The 17,761-nt window shown below is 37.9% G+C and overlaps 1 protein-coding gene across 1 annotated transcript in view; it reads left to right on the plus strand.

Moving 5' to 3' along the window:
- Positions 1 to 17,761, plus strand: part of IPO8 (importin 8) — a 44,874-nt gene that overhangs the window by 16,192 nt on the left and 10,921 nt on the right. The window contains exons 11-21 of the mRNA XM_009883638.1: positions 1,328 to 1,404; positions 2,440 to 2,556; positions 4,859 to 4,948; positions 5,596 to 5,761; positions 6,372 to 6,532; positions 8,740 to 8,865; positions 10,663 to 10,729; positions 11,425 to 11,550; positions 12,048 to 12,145; positions 13,156 to 13,251; positions 14,754 to 14,974. Coding sequence (XP_009881940.1) covers positions 1,328 to 1,404; positions 2,440 to 2,556; positions 4,859 to 4,948; positions 5,596 to 5,761; positions 6,372 to 6,532; positions 8,740 to 8,865; positions 10,663 to 10,729; positions 11,425 to 11,550; positions 12,048 to 12,145; positions 13,156 to 13,251; positions 14,754 to 14,974 — 1,345 coding nt within the window. The remainder of the gene's footprint in view (positions 1 to 1,327; positions 1,405 to 2,439; positions 2,557 to 4,858; positions 4,949 to 5,595; positions 5,762 to 6,371; positions 6,533 to 8,739; positions 8,866 to 10,662; positions 10,730 to 11,424; positions 11,551 to 12,047; positions 12,146 to 13,155; positions 13,252 to 14,753; positions 14,975 to 17,761) is intronic.

A 17,761-nucleotide genomic window follows, 5' to 3' on the forward strand; every position in this document is an offset into this window, starting at 1 on the left:
CTACTGAAAATTGTTAATGTCTTCAGCATTTTTTTGCCAATTATTATTACTAAATCATAAGATAATTAGAGATATGTATTATTTCAAAAGACGCAGTGCAAAATCTTGGAAATATCACATAGGACCATATAATGAATAACTTCTATTATTAAAAGAGTCATGTCATTGAAAAAGAGAAGGGTAGCTAAAAAATATAGCAAATTTAGCTGGAAAACTCCAGTAAGGCAGACACCACAGAGATGTGTAACATCTGGGAATGTTTAATTAGTTGATTTGGGATTAGCATATGCGAAAACTTAATTTAAATGTTTGTAGAATAGTTAAAAAAAACTTGGAGAGTTGTTATGCAAAAAATTAATCATGATATAGTGTTGATCACTGGGGTTGCTGATTTTTGGTATATGAATTCGGTTCTTTCTGTGTAAGGAGCGACTCCTATTTTTATATGTAGCTGAGACAGTTAAATACAGATTTAAATTGTATTGTGGAAAATAAAAAAAAAAAAAAACAAACAACCAACACCCAATCATTAAAGTACATTAAATTGAAGTTTAGTGAGGCACATTTAGGTTTGGAACAAGAATTCCAGTAGTCTGGTAGTATTTCTTAATCATGTTTTATCTTCAAGTTCTCAGGAAAAGTTAGTGTATAATTTTAACCACATTTTAAGATTACTTTTTTAGATCTTTTTATTTAATTCAATTTGTGTAGGGGTATTTGGATTAGAACATGTTTGGCAGCACAGATTTTTTTTTTTTTCCTCAAGTTATAAATTATATTTTCAATATAATTAAAGGAGGTTTACTTGTAATGAATGAAGCTAAAAAGCTTTGACTTTCAGCAGTTTTAAAACTACCCCAGGTCCAAGTAGTTTTTACATACAAAAAGTTTCCCATGAGGTTTTAATAAAATCAAGCCAGAATTGTGTACATATGGTATACATATGGTACTGGAATGTTTTGTTGTTCTTCCTGTAGTGGTTTTAATTAAAAAAAAAAAAAAAAAAGCCAGGATTTTTCATCCCTTAAATACATGGTCTCAAAGGAATTAATGAATAAATAACACATTCCTAATAAAGCGAATGATGAGTAGTCAGTACATTTGGAAGGCAAGAAGTAAATGCTTTCATAAGCTATGTGACATGAGCTTGGGTCTGACTCTTTAACCACGAAGTGAAGACAACTATGCCAATAGTTTTGAAGTAACCTATTCACCCCAATTCCTGATTTTGTGATATCCCACAAACAAGATGGTTTATAAAAATTTTATTATTGTGTCATTCAGAAAAGGAAATATTTTTTTTTGCCTTGTTTTTTTAATTTGTTAGATGTGTTTGAGGATTATGCATGCACTACAACAGCAGCACAGAATCTTCTTTATACTGCTGCGAAGAAGAGAAAAGAGGTATGGAAATAGTGGGTTTTAATGATTTGAAGTTTCCTTAATAATGTCATTTTCCTTTAAATTTGAAGATGCTACAGGAAGCAAGTCTTGAAAATCTACTTGCTAGTACATAGTCAAATGCTTTCCTGGCTGAGCGCTGTCAATTTTGGGAAAATTAAAATATGTGTGTATGTATAAATAAATAAGTGGTTTCCTCTTGCGGTTTTAAAATTAACTTGCCAGATATGAACTGGGTCGTACTAGATGTACTGGTATTTTCCTAAGTACACAAACAGCCTCTGTCATGGCTGTTCTGAGCTTTCCCAGTAGGGAGAAAAGTGAACCCGATCCTTATTAATTTTCAGTGATGCTATTTAAAATCCTGTTGACAGCAATGAAATTAGCAAGAGTGAAACCAATTTCATACAGCTGCTCTTTAAATGAGGATATAACTTTTCTGTAGATCTTTCTATACTTACATTGATCTGTGCAAAATTAGCTGACCAAGCCCTGGAAAGCATATGTCAGTTTGCTAGAACTACAGACTTTTTTCTGGGTACCATTTTAACATCCAGTAAATATGGAGCTCTGTTTCCAGATGGATTTCCAGAGAAGGCAGCAGTCTTTAAGTCTGGTGGAATAGCCTATGACCTTTCTACTTCTTTATTGTCAAAACAGCCTTGCCTGCTGACCTCCTTATTTTCATAATTTGTACTGAGACCATCAAAATGTCATAATATCTGAAAAGCACATAATAAGTGTGGAAATGACACATCTTTTGATTTGCCTCAAGACAACAAAAATACCTTATTTACTATTACTAATGTGAAATTTCAAGGCAATTAATTTAATTTTGACAAGTTTGGCTGAAAAGTTGAAAATGAACCTTCTATATTTTAACTATGGAAAGATGCTACACATAGTCCCTCACAGTTGCTTTGGCCAAGATAAAATTTCTACTTTAAAATGTCATGTGATTATTTTTTTTTTTTTACTTAAAAAATGCTATTAAAATAATTTGACAGAAGGAGATTGTGCATTTTCTGTCTTGCATAGGTATTACCAAAAATGATGGCGTATTGCTACGAGATCCTGACAGAGCCAAATATTGATCCAAGGAAAAAAGATGGAGCTTTGCATGTTATAGGATCCTTAGCAGATATTTTACTGAAGGTAAGTGGGTAAAGAAGTGAAAAAGGTTTGTAATTCTTATTATCAACTACCATTTCCAATAAAAAAGTCTTAGCTTATAAATGGTGGCTACCCCTTAACCGTACTTATAAAGTCTATGGAGAGATTGAACTATGCGATAAGAATCTGAGGGTTTGTTTCTTTAAAAATATTAACATTCTTTCCAGGTTTTTACATTCCCATTTTGTATGCAGATTTTTCTTCTCAAGTTTCTCCAAAGCTCTGTTTGTTTGCTGCAGAACAGTCCCTTGGTCCTCTCCTGCTTTACTGGTAAAATGGAAGGGTGTTAGAAAAGCAAACATGCATTCCATCAATAACATTGCCTATAATTCTTTAGCAAACCCCCCAACAGCCTGAACTATTGTGGCCTGCTTCTGGTTCCAGAAAAATATTTACTTAACATGTTGCAAGAATGTTTTTGTCTAGCTTTCCAGCTTTCTTACCCTACAATGTGTGGCTGTAAGTCTTATTTCATCAGCCAGTTGGGAGTTTTGAAAATAACTGGAAAGAGCACAGAGTTTCTATCCTTCCTCCATTCTTTATAGGCAGTATCTTCAGAATTTTGAGTATTTTTTGGAATTTGAATACGTATTTAATCTGCACTGTTGCTCTGTAATGTAATCTTGATTACAGTTTCCCTTACAATTTTGTAGATGGTGGAGTCCATAGTATGCCCTGTCTCCATGTCAAAAGTAACTGCCAAAAAGTTATCATTTTTAGCATGAGAATGGCGACTTTGTGCTGGAGGCTTCCTTTTTAAAGTAATTTATTTTATTTTATGCAAGTTGTCTCTCTGTGCAGGACGTGTCTTCATGTTACAAGGCACATCTTACCAACGTTTAACATCTATTTTTTACCGATGTACCAAACCATGATCTGATCCGAAATGCTGAAGCATCAGTAACATTTGCAGAATTTTTGTAGATCAATTTGCATTGTAAATGCCCTCCCTTGTGCTGGAGTATAGCAGTGAAAGAGGAAGACATTGTTGGTGTCGTGAGGAGCCTTTCACATTGACTGTGGGCTTCTAAACCCATTTATCTCTGTCCTGTGGAAAAAAAGGGGATTTATGCCAGTATACTCCTCCGATTTGAGATTTTCAGTCTTGAAACATGAGGTTTTAATATACTTTATAAAAAAGTAATAATCTCCAAACACTGCAGACTCCTCAACTCTGAATTTCTTGTGTTTGGGATTTGGCAGATTGAAAAATTCCGCAAACTGTTTCTGCATAAAATACTCGATTTGTAAGTGGCTGGTGAGCTGACTGAGATACAGATTGTAAGGAGCTCGTAGATGCAATGTCCCTGCCTTAGCCACCTGGCTCTCCACAGCGGCTCCAGTTTAATGCATCCAAACCTCTGACCTGTGTGCACAAGGGAAAATTCTTTTCCCTTCTCTGTGTTTTTTTTTTTCTTTGCTCAGGTTTTCATCTGCCTTTCTGAAGGTTTGGGAGTCGGCATGGGGAAAAAATGATGTATGCATTGGTGAAGTAGAAGTGTGGTTACCTAAGATACATGTTGTATTGAATGTCCACTTTCATCCTCTTCCTATCTTAGCCACTGAATCATTCCTTTAGATGGTAACACGGTCCCCAGCATATATCTCTTCCAGTATCCTGGAGCGATAGGTGCTAGGAAGGTCCCAAGTCTCCATGTTGGTGGTCCTGGCTTCTTGTGAATATCTTGGGATTTGCCATGGTTGGAATAATGAAGGATAATTTTCATCATATATCCTCCTCCAGCCAAAGAAATGTCTATAACAAAGGAATTATCTTAGTCCATTAATAAACATGAAAAAAAAAGATGTGGGTTATTGTTGTAGTGTGTAAAATAATTGTTTTTGATGCTTATAGTAACAGTAGGTCATTTGAAACTCAGATCTGTTTCATACTGAGCTTATATTTAACTTCAGCTACGTATGGAACCTATTTGTAGGAAGAATGGAGGTACTAGGTTATTGATCCTAATTAATTTTTAAGAAAAATCAGCTGGAATAAATTGCCTTAAAGAAAATGAAAATTCCAGTTTACAGTATTGTAATGAGTAATGTAGAGTTGAATGTTACGTGTAACAGTTCTTTCACTTACCTGGCTTTGAACTTGGGAAAACTTGGTGTTTGTTCAGTTCAAGGTACAAGATCCAGATCTCTTCATGAGAGAATACCTTTGTTACACAGACAAATCACTGTATTTCCCATGGTTCATAGTTGAAATAGATTACTGGCTAGAACGAAGTATGTAAAATGAATGGTCTCCAAAATTAATTTTTATTTACACCAACAGAAGAGTGTCTTCAAGGATCAAATGGAGCTGACATTACAGAATCATGTCTTTCCGTTGTTCATGTCTAACCTGGGGTACCTCAGAGCTAGAGTAAGTTCACCAGTTACATCAATTTCAGTATTTTCCATGATTCTTTCCTTTGCAGTTTCACTTCATTCTGAATGTCAATGAACGAAATAAAGCAAATACGTAGTAAGATTTCAAATAACCACCCTGTGCAGTTACTTTTTCAGAATTTTGATTTAAAAAATCATTTGTCAGTTAAATGAATTGATCGAAAGTTTGTGTCATATTATTGTTTACCTCTTTGATCAGACTGGAGAATTGGAGCAGTGGTTGTGGCCCTTTTGTGACCATTTTTTGTTAGCAGATCTCAATAACTGGAGCAGTTGGATGGCTGTGAAGAATAGGTAGGATTTCCACAGAGTAGATAATGTCGGCTTGAATGCAGCTTGAAGAAAATCCCCGAGTGCCCATATCAGTCATAAACAAACAGTTAATTTTCTTTAATTTCTGTTCTGATCTTTTTTCCCTGAGAAGGTCCAAAACTATGAATGCCAATTATGTGCATACTGAATTTATTGGAATTTGGGAAAGAAAAAGAAAGAACTGCTCCAGTGCAAAAACTGTGTTACCTGTTACATAGAGATAGTTAGCATTGTTTTTGAATCAGTTAAAAAAAAAAAAAAAGGCCAAAAAATACAATAGTCTAACTTGCTTTTCTTTTTGTCATGCAGTCCTGTTGGGTACTTCATTCATTCAGTGCTTTGAAATTTCACAATGAGCTAAACTTGAGGAATGCAGTAGAATTGGCAAAGAAGAGCCTGATTGATGATAAGGAAATGCCTGTCAAAGTAGAAGCAGCAATCGCTCTTCAGATGTTAATAAGCAACCAAGAGCAAGGTATGGTACAGTGATTCATCAGTTGGATACACTGGGGTGTGTTTATTTGTTGTAGAAATAAGGAGGTTGATGCAGATTTATCTAAACATTTCTACCATTTAAAGACATGGATTTCAAAACTTCTCATCATTTTTAGAGTTTCGCTTGCTCATCAGTTACTGTGTACATCCTAGAATTCTGACTTGACGTTTTCACAGCAGGTGTCTGCACAAAAGAAGTTAGAATCAACATATTTTCTTTAATAAAGTAAATAGCACCTGTCTGGTTTTCTTTAGTGAATTGAAATACTGTCTATGTTTAAGAACAATTGCTGCCTATGTATAAGGGCATGTATTCCCCCCGGACAGTGGATTTTTGTTGTAGGTGGCCTTTCAGTATTGAATGTGGTAAATGTACAATTTATTTTCTTTGTTAGTCTACTAGTTATGGACTGCAAAAGTCCCTTGGGTAGGTTTTTTTGATTGTTTGTTGTTTGGTTTTTTTTTTTTTAGAGAATTAAACTTTAAAAAATTATTTTGTTAAAGAGTAGTCAGTTACCTAGTAGTTTTGAGGTACTGTATAATTGTGTTTGTGGATAATTGATTTCACCTAATTTTAATTGTTTTTCTAGCCAAGGAATATGTGAAGCCTTATATAAGGCCAGTTATGCAAGAGCTCTTGCACGTTGTTAGAGAGACGGAAAATGATGATCTTACTAATGTAATCCAGAAGATGATCTGTGAGTACAGCCAGGAAGTAGCTACCATCGCTGTTGACATGACTCAACACCTGGTAAGAGACAGTAAAGTAACAGTCCAGTCAGAAGTACATAGAATCACAGAATCATAGAATTGCTGAGGTTGTAAGGGACCTTTAAGATCATCAAGTCCAACCATTAACCTACCCTGACAAAACCACTTCTAAACCATGTCCCCAGGTACCGCATCCTCCCTTTTTTTAAACACCTCCAGGGATGGCAAATTCACCACCTCCCTGGGCAGTCTATTCCAATGTTTAATAACCCTTTCAGTGAAAAAAAATTTTCCTAATATCCAATTTAAACCTCCCCTGATATAACTTGAACCCATTTCGTCTAGTCCTATCACTTGTCACCAGGGAGAAGAGGTCCGCCCCCACCTCTCTACAACCTCCTCTCAGGTAGTTGTAGAGGGTGATAAGGTCTCCCCTCAGCCTCCTCTTCTCCAGGCTAAACAACCCCAGTTCCCTCAGTCGTTCCTCATGAGACGTGTCCTCCAGACCCCTCACCAGCTTTGTAGCCCTTCTCTGGACACGCTCCAACATCTCAATGTCCTTCTTGTAGTGAGAGGCCCAAAACTGATTTGAGGTGGGGCCTCACCAGTGCTGAGTACAGGGGGATGATCACTTCCCTAGTCCTGCTCACTACACTATTGCTGATACAGGCCAGGATGCCATTGGCCTTCTTGGCCACCTGGGCACACTGCCGGCTCACATTAAGCCCGCTGTCCACCAGCACCCCCAGGTTCTTTTCTGCCGGGCAGCTTTCGAGCCACTCCACCCCAAGCCTGTAGCACTGCATGGGGTTGTTGTGACCCATGTGCAGGACCCAGCACTTGGCCTTGTTGAACCTCATACCATTGGCCTTGGCCCATCGGTCCAGCCTGTCCAGATCCCTCTGCAGAGCCACATGTGCTGTGTAATGGCACTGAGGATGGTCTGTTCCATGACCTCCCCAGGCACTGAGGTCAGACTGACCGGCCTATAGTTCTCTGGATCCTCCTTCCGGCCCTTCTTGTGGATGGGAGTCACATTTGCCAACCTCCAGTGAGCTGGGACCTCCCTGGTTAGCCAGGACTGCTCATAAATGATGCAAAGTGTCCTGGTGAGCACTTCCGCCAGCTCCCTCAGTACCCTTGGGTGGATCCCATCCATCCGGCCCCAAAAATTTGTGAACCTCCAGGTGCTGTAGCAGGTCCCTCACCATTTCCCATTGGATTACAGGGGCTTCATTCTGCTCCCCATCCCTGTCTTCTAGCTCAGGGGTCTGGGTACTCAGGGAACAACTGGTCCTGCTGCTGAAGACTGAGGCAAAGACGGCATTAAGTACTTCAGCCTTTTCCTTATCCTTGGTCACTATGTTACTGGCCCCTTCTACTAGAGGGCAGAGATTATCCTTGGTCCTCTTTTTACTGCTAATATATTTATAGAAACTTCTTTTGTTGTCCTTGACAAAGAAGCCAGGTTTAGTTCTAGCTGGGCTTTGGCCCTCCTAATTTTTTCCCTCCATAGCCTCACTGCCTCTTTGTAGTCCTCACGAGTGGCCTGCCCTTCCTTCCAAAGGCCATAAATCCTCTTTTTCTCCCTAAGCTGCAACCCTGGCTCCCTGTTCAACCAGGCAGGTCTTTTTCCCTGACGGCTTGTCTTTCGGCACACGGGGACAGCCTGCTCTTGTGCCTTTGAGAGTTCCTTCTTGAAAAACATCCAGGCTTCCTCGACTCCTTTGCCCTTCAGGACTGCCTCCCAAGGGACTTTGTCAACCAGGCTCCTGAAAAGCCCAAAGTCTGCCTTCCGCAAGTCCAAGGTAGCAGTTCCGCTGACCTAGTTTACCAACATACATAGTTGGTAAACATGTAATGAAATTTGTTTGAAGTGCGCACTGTTTAAAGTAATCTTTATAAAGGTCCACCTATAGTATTCACAATAATTTTTTTTTTGTCTGTATACAGCATCTTTAAAACCTATAGGTTTTTCAAAGATACTTAATTTTGTCACTGGTTTTCATGAACCAAGCTCTAACTATTTAACATTTCAAATGACTTATCATAGTCAGACTTCTCAAAAAAAGGATGAGTTTTCAATTTGCTATATTCCCCTTTCAAAAGTAAGGAGCATATTTTTCAACGCTGACAGCTCTTACAGATAAGGCATTGCTGCTGTTGCGTTAGCTGTCTTGGTTTTGCATGATAAATTAGAAATGTGAGTTTGCTCTTGAATGTCAAGGTGGTTGGTTTTTTTCATAGGCTGAAATATTTGGTAAAATAATTCAGAATGATGAACAAGATGAAGACCAGGACAAAGGAGCTATGGCCACGGACATCTTGCACACAATTGACACTATCCTGACAGTTGTGGAAGATCACAAGGAGGTGAGATTTTTCTTTTAGATGTTTTTTTCTCCTGCTGTTCCCTCATGCCTTTCGTTCCTGACAACAAGCACTTCTATGTATGTTGCATCACTTGAGTTGAAATGAATATGCGTTAAATGGGCAGGATGGTGAATTAGTACCGAGTGATCTCTGACAAATTTGAATTCAGAGCCCAGTTTACTTTTGGGATTTCTTAATTGTTTAGCTCTCAACTTCGAGAGAAATTTATATCCTGAGGGTAAAATCCTTAGCCCTTATTCTGTTAAACACTCCATTGGATAATTGTATTTTTTGATTTTGATTTTTAGGGAGAAAAAATTTGCCTAAGGTTAATTTTTTACAGTGGTGTGACTCATATTTTTTGTTTACCCCATCAATTTCTTGGATAGAATTCCTAGGAATTGTCTCCCAGTTGTGGTGCAATTTAAGTCTATGTTTCACATATTCAGAGAAGAAAGAGATTCTCTCTGCTCCTGCCACCTGGGCTGACTGGGGTAGGAAGGAGTTAAGTGACTGACCAGAGAGACACAGTCAGTCAGTAACTTAAAGTCAGTTGGCATAAAAGTGGTTTGTCTTAGATTGTTTTGCTTCTTTGGTTTAAAATGAGAAAGTTTCATTGTGAGTGAAGCAATGAAGCGCTTATTTTTAAAAGTATATTTATTAAAATACTAATGGTTTTCTTATAACACCACTGTGTTCCTTTGGATTTCAAAACATCTTTCATTCCTTTACAAGAATCCCTACACCTTTTGAAAATGAAATCTGGTAGCTAAGCTAAGCATGCAGAATGATAATCTGAAGTGGATCTTCAGGTTTTAGCCTAGGAAAACCTTTGGGGTTGGGATATTGTTGGTATAAACTTAGCAGCTTGTTTTTTTGTTGTGTGAAGTACAAACTAAAATATTGTGCGACGTGTTTTTCATCTCAGGATCTTAAATCATTTTAGAAGTGATACAAATGATATAGAAATTATATATTGAGAGTGGAAACTCCTTAGAAATTCCTTTCCGTAGAAAAAAATAATTCCTTAGAAATTCACTGTTAAATATGGAGAGCGTTTAGGGGTTGATTGCTTCTGAGTCAGGTGTCTGAAAGTAAGTGGATGAGTCTGTGGTCACATACTTAATCCCTTTGCTAGAACAAGCCCAGAAAGTCTGACATCCTGCAAGATTATGTCTGTAATGAATGACCTGTGGTAATAACATGAAATGTCTGTATTTGCTAGTTTCGATTAGACTTATAATGTGGCTGTATTGTTCCTCCTTGTAATTTAGTTTAATTCATAGTCCAACATGGCAAGGCCGAATCCTGACTTCAACACAGGTGTATGCTCCCAATTTCTGCATGTGTTCCTCTTGCTGAGCCTACTCTGGGAAGTTCTACATAGACCTTAGGCAAAATTGTCTCTTCCTTTCTTGCTTTTAATGCATTCTACTTCAAAGATTTTGGACAGAGGCTTTATTGCAAACAGTTTGAGTACAGTGTTACTTTATATCTAGACAGGACAACAGATACAGTTTTTGGTAGGATGTGTAGAATAACCATAAAATAAGATTTTTTTTTTTTTTTAATAAAGAAAAACACTGTAAGTGACAAGTTTTAAAGCAAAACTGTTTATTGAAATTTGAGTACTTACATTAGTGAGATCGTACTTTGTAATATTGTAATCATTAGTGCAGCGTTTAAAAACTGATAAAAGCCTTTTTGTTTTTATCTCAAACTGAATTAGTCAAAGATATTAATTAAATTTCTGTATTTCTAAGTTTTTAAATAAACTGCTTTATATTTTTATTTCAGATAACTCAACAGCTTGAGAGCATTTGTTTACAGATCATAGGCCTCGTTATGCAGAAACGTGTTATAGGTATGTTTTAGAGATAATTTTTAGAAAAACATGACATGTTTTTACATTTAAAAAAATCTTAAATGAATTAGTGCAAACAGTACTGTCTTCCTGGACAGAACTTCTTTTTTTTTTTTTTTTTGTGTGTGTGCTTTGTTAAAGAAAAAAAGATGTTAGTTTTCAGTTATGATTTGTTTCTCCTGATCTCTTCTTGTATATTAGGCAGGCTGGTTATTGTGTTTTGAAGGTCAGACTTAAAAGCAGAAGGTGCAGTTCTGATTATAGTTCTAGCTAGCTCTGTTAAAGGACAATGTTTACAATTACGTTAGTATTTTGTGGACATGGTCTGCAATTAGATTACTATTTTACCAGTACCCTGCACTGAAGAGCTACATGGTTTTGTGATGAGACCTTTAAATAAAAGCAAAGGTTGGGAAAATAAGAATATTTTGCAGTAAATTGTTTAGAAGCAATGTCTTTGATATGCTGGTAATATATTTTTCTGGTGTGTATTTATAACGAAAAACTGTGCATATTGTTGTAAATAAGGTCCATCTAAAAGAGTTTTTTCCAATTTGTGTTATTTTTCTACGTGCTGATCTTGTTACTGATTACTGCCTTATAGTTGTTATATGACTTGGGTCTTGGTTTCAAGATATTTGCAAGCTAAATTTATTTTTTCAAACACCCTACTTCAAATTGTTTCTCTTTTCCAGAGTTTTATGAAGACATTCTCTCCTTGGCCTACAGCTTGACATGCCAGATGATTTCACCTCAAATGTGGCAGCTTTTAGGTGTTGTATATGAGTTTTTCCCGCAGGTTTGGTATGGGTGCTTTGCAGGTATGATCACATCTATTCTGTTGATGTTTCCACTGTTTGGGAATTCATCTCTAAAACTCACCTTAATAAGGGTCGCTTCCATTTAGTGTCTTGGTTTATACTGATCAAGTATTTGAGTCATGCCCTGACCGTCTGTTTAGTGTGGGAGTATAAGAGGAGCATATTTAAGTAGGAGAAGCATGTTCAAATCTGTTACTGTAATCAGTTATTTTAGGAGGTCCTGAACTCAAAGAAAGCTGGAATGTACAAGTTAATGTGAAACTACAAATTAATTAATTAGAACGTAGTCCTGTTCTATTTAGTCTTCTGAGAATGCAACCTGCATGGTGCACTTTATGAAGAATTGTGCTAGAATAGACTTTTGCAGAGTTTGAATTTCCAACCATATCCAAAAATCTGAGCTAATGAATCCCATTATAGGACTACAGTCTCACTCACTAGCACGTAGATGGATAAGTTTGTAATTTTTTTTCTCTTTTGCTCTCGCTCTTCTGCAGAAATGATGCCTCTCTTGCATAATTATGTGACCGTTGACACTGATACTTTACTGTCTAACCCAAAACATTTAGAAATCATTTATGCTATGTGTAAAGAGGTAAGGCTTCTGACTTTTAATGCTTATGACTGTTACTCAACAATCATGTTAGAGGAGTGACCTGAACATGCCAGTTGGTGGCCAGTCATTTCAGAACGAAATGAAATTTGGTCTGGGCTCAGTTCCGAGTACACATAGCACCTTCACAGTTTTTAAGTGACATGCTTTTTAAAAAATTACACGCACAAATCTGTGTGGGAGAAAGTTGCTGTTCATCTTGACTCTTTTCTATGAACAGCTATTTTGGTAAGTAGAGGAATTAATGAAGCCCGATTTCCTTGGGTGGTTCGTCTTGTGGTTGGATTCTGTAGTTGTCAGCTAAGGTGCGAACTCATTTGAAGTTCTTCCTACATTTATAATGTTTCTTTTATGCTGATTCTCTCAAGCATAATAAAGTATGAGATCACACTGCAGCCCTTCTCTTTCTCTGGGCATTATAGAGATGCGTCTAGCTACCTGCTTATTTTTAAGAAAATTAGAGAGACTGAATGTGTTTGAGAATTCTGCTTCTTTGTCAGGTTTGATTGACACTGACCATAGGGTTGAAACATAGAAGCAGCAGTCAGTTTCACATGTATGCACATAGAGTGGTTGCATACATCTTGTTTTAAATCAGAAACTAGCCTAGAGATAGGACTTCACTTTGCCAGGCTATTAATCTGCCACTGTCTGTTAGAATGGAAGTCACCGAATGGAAACAGCATGTGGAAAACATAAATGATTCTTATGAGTAACATTTCCTTTTAAAAAGGGGAAGCAGTGACATGTAAAGAATACTAACATTCATAAAGAACTATTGCAATTTCTTCTAAATTTTTAAAATCATGTTTAGCCACTTGCCCTTGTTTATGTCCGGTAGAGATGATTTTTTATGTGTCTTAATTCCTCACAAAATAGAGCATGTATATGCCATGTAGAGGTTTTTTTGATGTATGCATGTAGAGGTGCACTTGCCTTCAAAGTTGTCAGTGATTAATAGCGATAAACTAAATTGTCATTCTGGTTGTTAGGTATTAACAGGAGATTTGCGAGAAGATGCAGAGTGCCATGCAGCCAAACTCCTAGAAGTAATTGTTCTTCAATGCAAAGGACGGGGTATTGACCAGGTGATATATATTGAACAGGTTTTCTCTTTTACTGGCTTCCAACAATACACATATGACTCCTGAGAAAAGCGGTTGGAATTGGAGAATTTGAGGGAAACGTGAAAAGTAAAAATGGGGAGAAATACAGAAAGTAGTAAATGGGCACAAGGGAGTTTGTAAGGTAGGGTGTGTGTTTGGTTTTTGCTGGTTGGTTGGTTTGGGTTTTTGAGATGAGATATTAGTGGGCATGACCAGAAAATGAATATAGACTGAATGGTAAGGATGTACAGGACTGCCTTTTTTTTTTTTTTTTTTTTGTTTTTTCCTATCAAGATTTCCCTTTTGGTGCAAAACGCACATTCTTAAAACTATTGTGGCTGAGAGGTTAACTATACGTATCCAAATACTGAAGTTGTTTCTCCAAGCAATATGAGCCTGGTCGTTTTTAATATTTTGAGTTACTGAATGCATTTGGAAATGAAGTTTTAGCATGGCTGGATTGTGATTGCTGGGAAAAAAACATAATCACAATTTTCCTAAGTTTCTTGGAACACACGTTTAGATAGTAGTCTTTTTTCCATTAAGGGCTAAATTCTGGTCTTGTGTTTTACATAGCACTCCAGCCTAAATTACTTTAAACAGATCATGTTCGATGCTGCCACAGTGCAATCCATGGACTTCAGTGATAAATTTTCAGTTAATTTCACTGAGAGCAATACTACTTTACTAATGTAAATCTGGAGTAATCGAAGATAAAAATGTTCCCTGAAAGATTTTATTTTTAAAAGAAACCTGGAAGGGATTAAGGTGGATTGTATGCATTTGCATTGAAATGAGTATGTGGTGGAAGGCTTAACTGAGCTACGCAACTCTCTGAATTAAAATGGTTGCACACTGAACTGAAACTCATAAACTAAAACATTCATAATGCTTCCCAAATTATTATAAAACATAAACCTGCACATTGGAAGATATGTAATATTTATTTTGTTGTGTAGAAATTTGTGCATACTTGCTTTCATCTGAATAAACACACACATTTCAAATTTCTTATATAAGAAATTTAACATCACTTTACATTTATTAGGAAAATCTTATTTTCTTTTTCTTGCAGATTTAGATAATTTCATTTTTAATGCCTATTAGTTTTGAAATTGTTGGATGTCTTTATTGAAGGATGAGAATGTCTTTGAGTTCTTTTCTAAACCTTTTATGCACACAAGAACAAATTCCACCAAATAGCCCCAAATATTCTCCTCCGTGCTGAGAATAACACTAGCAATTTTTAGTTCAGAGAATAGCTGTTTTGGGGAAGATTTATAAGCATGTAATCAGAGGCTTAAAAGACTTTTACACTAGGAAGTGGATAGACTGTGTTCTGAGGTTATACCTGGACTTCAGTTAACTCTGGAGATCAATTCTGATAAAGATATTTTAAACTTTTGTATAATCTGGCAGCATGTATAATGCCTGTTTTGGTTTGTTTGTTTGTTTGGTTTTTTTCTTCTCCTTTATATGCCCAGTGTATTCCACTCTTTGTGGAGGCTGTTCTGGAGCGGTTAACTAGAGGAGTTAAAACAAGCGAGCTTCGTACCATGTGTCTTCAGGTTGCCATAGCTGCACTCTACTACAATCCTGACCTACTTCTGCATACCTTAGAGAACATGAGATTTCCACACAATCCTGCGCCTGTCACTGCTCAGTTCATAAACCAGTGGATGAATGACACAGACTGTTTTCTCGGGCAAGTATTGTGGTTGGTTTTTTTTTTTCTTTTAAAAGTCAACGGTTTTGATATTTTTATGTTCACTTTTGTTTGTATCCCTAGTTGATGAAAGAGTTCTCATTCCTTGGTTAGTCTAAATAACAGTAATCCACACCAGGTCTAATTTCAATGATGCCAGTAAAGGTGACCTATGTCCATGTAACTTTTCTGGGTCTGTTGAGCTATATGCTGAATTTTCTGTGTTGTGAGGATACAAGGGTAAAATACATATCATATTTCAGAATTCTTTTAAGTTCTTTAATCACGAACTATGTGCTTCTCCAAAAGATGGTCAACATTCATCGAGGCTAATGTTCAGAGCTGACCAGTAGGATTTCAGTGAGATGTTAACTGTTATTCTCAAACACAGTGTATACATATTTTTTGTTATATATTTTGTAAAGTATTTTTAACTGATCCATTTAATGCGAAAAAACCACTATTCTGGCCAATGAATCCCACACTGATTTTAATCCCTGGGAGTTGTTGATGATCAGCTTTGCATATTTATCATTATGCCATTGATGTACTGACTGTTTAGCATACTCCTAAACTGTAACTTCATTCCAGCCTCCCTTGAACACGTGTACTCTGCACTAGTGTGCACTTGAGCAGGAGCTGAACATTTGTCAAGTAAATGAAGGTGGACAAAGCCTGTCATCACATAGCTAAGCATGCACTTGATGCTGGGGGGATGTGAAATCCAGCGCTCAACAGTTAGTGCTTGCCTCTTGGGTGAGATGTGGTGTCTTGACTGTGAGATTCAAATCCACTTAAGGGGAAAGCAGTCAGTCAGATGTAGTTAACAGCTACCTCTCACCTTCCTGCTATGAGTTACTTTTTGTTATTGGAGGCTGACATCTGACTGCAGGTGTACTGATAGGCTTAGAATGTCTCTTCTCTGTACATAGTCTATGTCAACAGATGAAGTCAAGTGTCAGCACGTTGGGAGTCATGCCATGAATGAGCATGGGCCAAGACAGGCAGCTCCTGACCCATACTTTATTTTAGGTTGTCATTCTTTTCCTACTTGTTTTTTTTATTGGTCCAGTCTTGTCTTTCCTGTTCTAAACAAGTCTCTAGGGGCCTTTTTGTGAGATGGTTTCTCCACTCCCCAGTCATCCAAATAGCTTTTTTCCGTACCGATTCTTATTTGAGTTAATCTGTCTTGAACAGAATTATATGCCATCTTGGTATAGCTGCATTATTGCCTCAGTGTCCGTCCTGAATTTAGAACTGTGTGGTGCATTATAGCACTGCAGTGCCATTTTCATAGACAAAATAGTGACTCCCAGTCAATCAATGACCAACTCGCATATGTGGGTTTTGTGTAGTGTTTTTAAAACAGATACCAAATATACACAGTAAAGATTGTTTTCCTCCCTTCTCTGTCCTAAGCATACAGACATAAAATAGAATCATTTAGGTTGAAAGGGACCTTAATCGAGTCCAACCGTTAACCTGACGTGGCCAAAAATCACCATTACACCATGTCCATAAGCACCATGTCTACTCCTCTTTTAAATACCTCCAAGGATGGTGATTCAACCACTTCCCTGGGCAGCCTGTTTCAATGCTTGATAACCTTTTCTGTGAACAAATTTTTCCTAATATCCAATCTAAACCTCGCCTGGTGCAACTTGAGGCCATTTCCTCTTGTTCTATCACTTGTTACACAGGAGAAGAGACGAATACACACCTCACTACAACCTCCTTTCAGGCAGTTGAAGAGAGTGATAAGGTCTCCCCTCAACGTCCTTTTCTCCAGACTGAATGATCCCAGTTCCCTCAGCCACTCCTCATAGGACTTGTGCTCTAGACCCCTCACCAGCTTCATTGCCCTTCTCTGGACTCACTCCAGAACCTCAATGTCTTTCTTGTAGAGAAGGGCCCAAAACTGAACACACTATTTGAGGTGCGGCCTCACCAGTACCAGTACATTTGTAACCTCCAGTCAAGTGGGACCTCCCTGGTTAGCCAGGACTGCTCATAAATGATGCAAAGTGTCCTGGTGAGCACTTCCGCCAGCTCCCTCAGTACCCTTGGGTGGATCCCATCCAGCCCCATAGATTTGTGATCCTCCAGGGGCTGTAGCAGGTCCCTCACCATTTCCCCTTGGATTACAGGGGCTTCATTCTGCTCCCCACCCCTGTCTTCTAGTTTAGGGGTCTGGGTGCTCAGGGAACAACTGGTCCTACTGCTGAAGACTGAGGCAAAGAAGGCATTAAGTACCTCAGCCTTTTCCTCATCCTTAATCATTATGTTTCCACCCCCATCTAATAAAGGATGGAGATTATCCTTAGTCCTCCTTTTATTGCTAATGTATTTATAGAAAAATTTTTGTATTGACCTTAACAGCAGAAGCCAGATTAAGTTCTAGTTGGGCTCGGCCCTTCTAATTTTCTTCCTACATAGCCTCTTAATGTCTTTGTAGTCCTCATGAGTGGCCTGCCCATTCTTCCAAAGACTGTAGACTCTCCTTTTTGTCCTGAGTTGCAACCATAGTTCTCTGTTCAGCCAGGCCGGTCTTTTTCCCCTACAGCTTGTTTTTTGGTACATGGGCACGCCTGCTGCTGTGCCTTTAAGACTTCCTTCTTGAAGAACATCCAGCCTTCGGGGACTCCCTTGCCCTTCAGGATGGCCTCCCAAGGGACTCTGTCAGCCAGGCTCCTGAATAGAACAAAGTCTGCTCTCTGGAAGTCCAAGGTGGCAGTTCTGCTGACTCCTCTCCTTGCTTCTCCAAGGATCAATAACTCTGTCGTTTCA

This window comes from Charadrius vociferus, unplaced genomic scaffold (assembly GCF_000708025.1).
Source record: "Charadrius vociferus isolate BGI_N301 unplaced genomic scaffold, ASM70802v2 scaffold304, whole genome shotgun sequence".
In the NCBI taxonomy this organism is placed as follows: Eukaryota; Metazoa; Chordata; class Aves; order Charadriiformes; family Charadriidae; genus Charadrius; species Charadrius vociferus.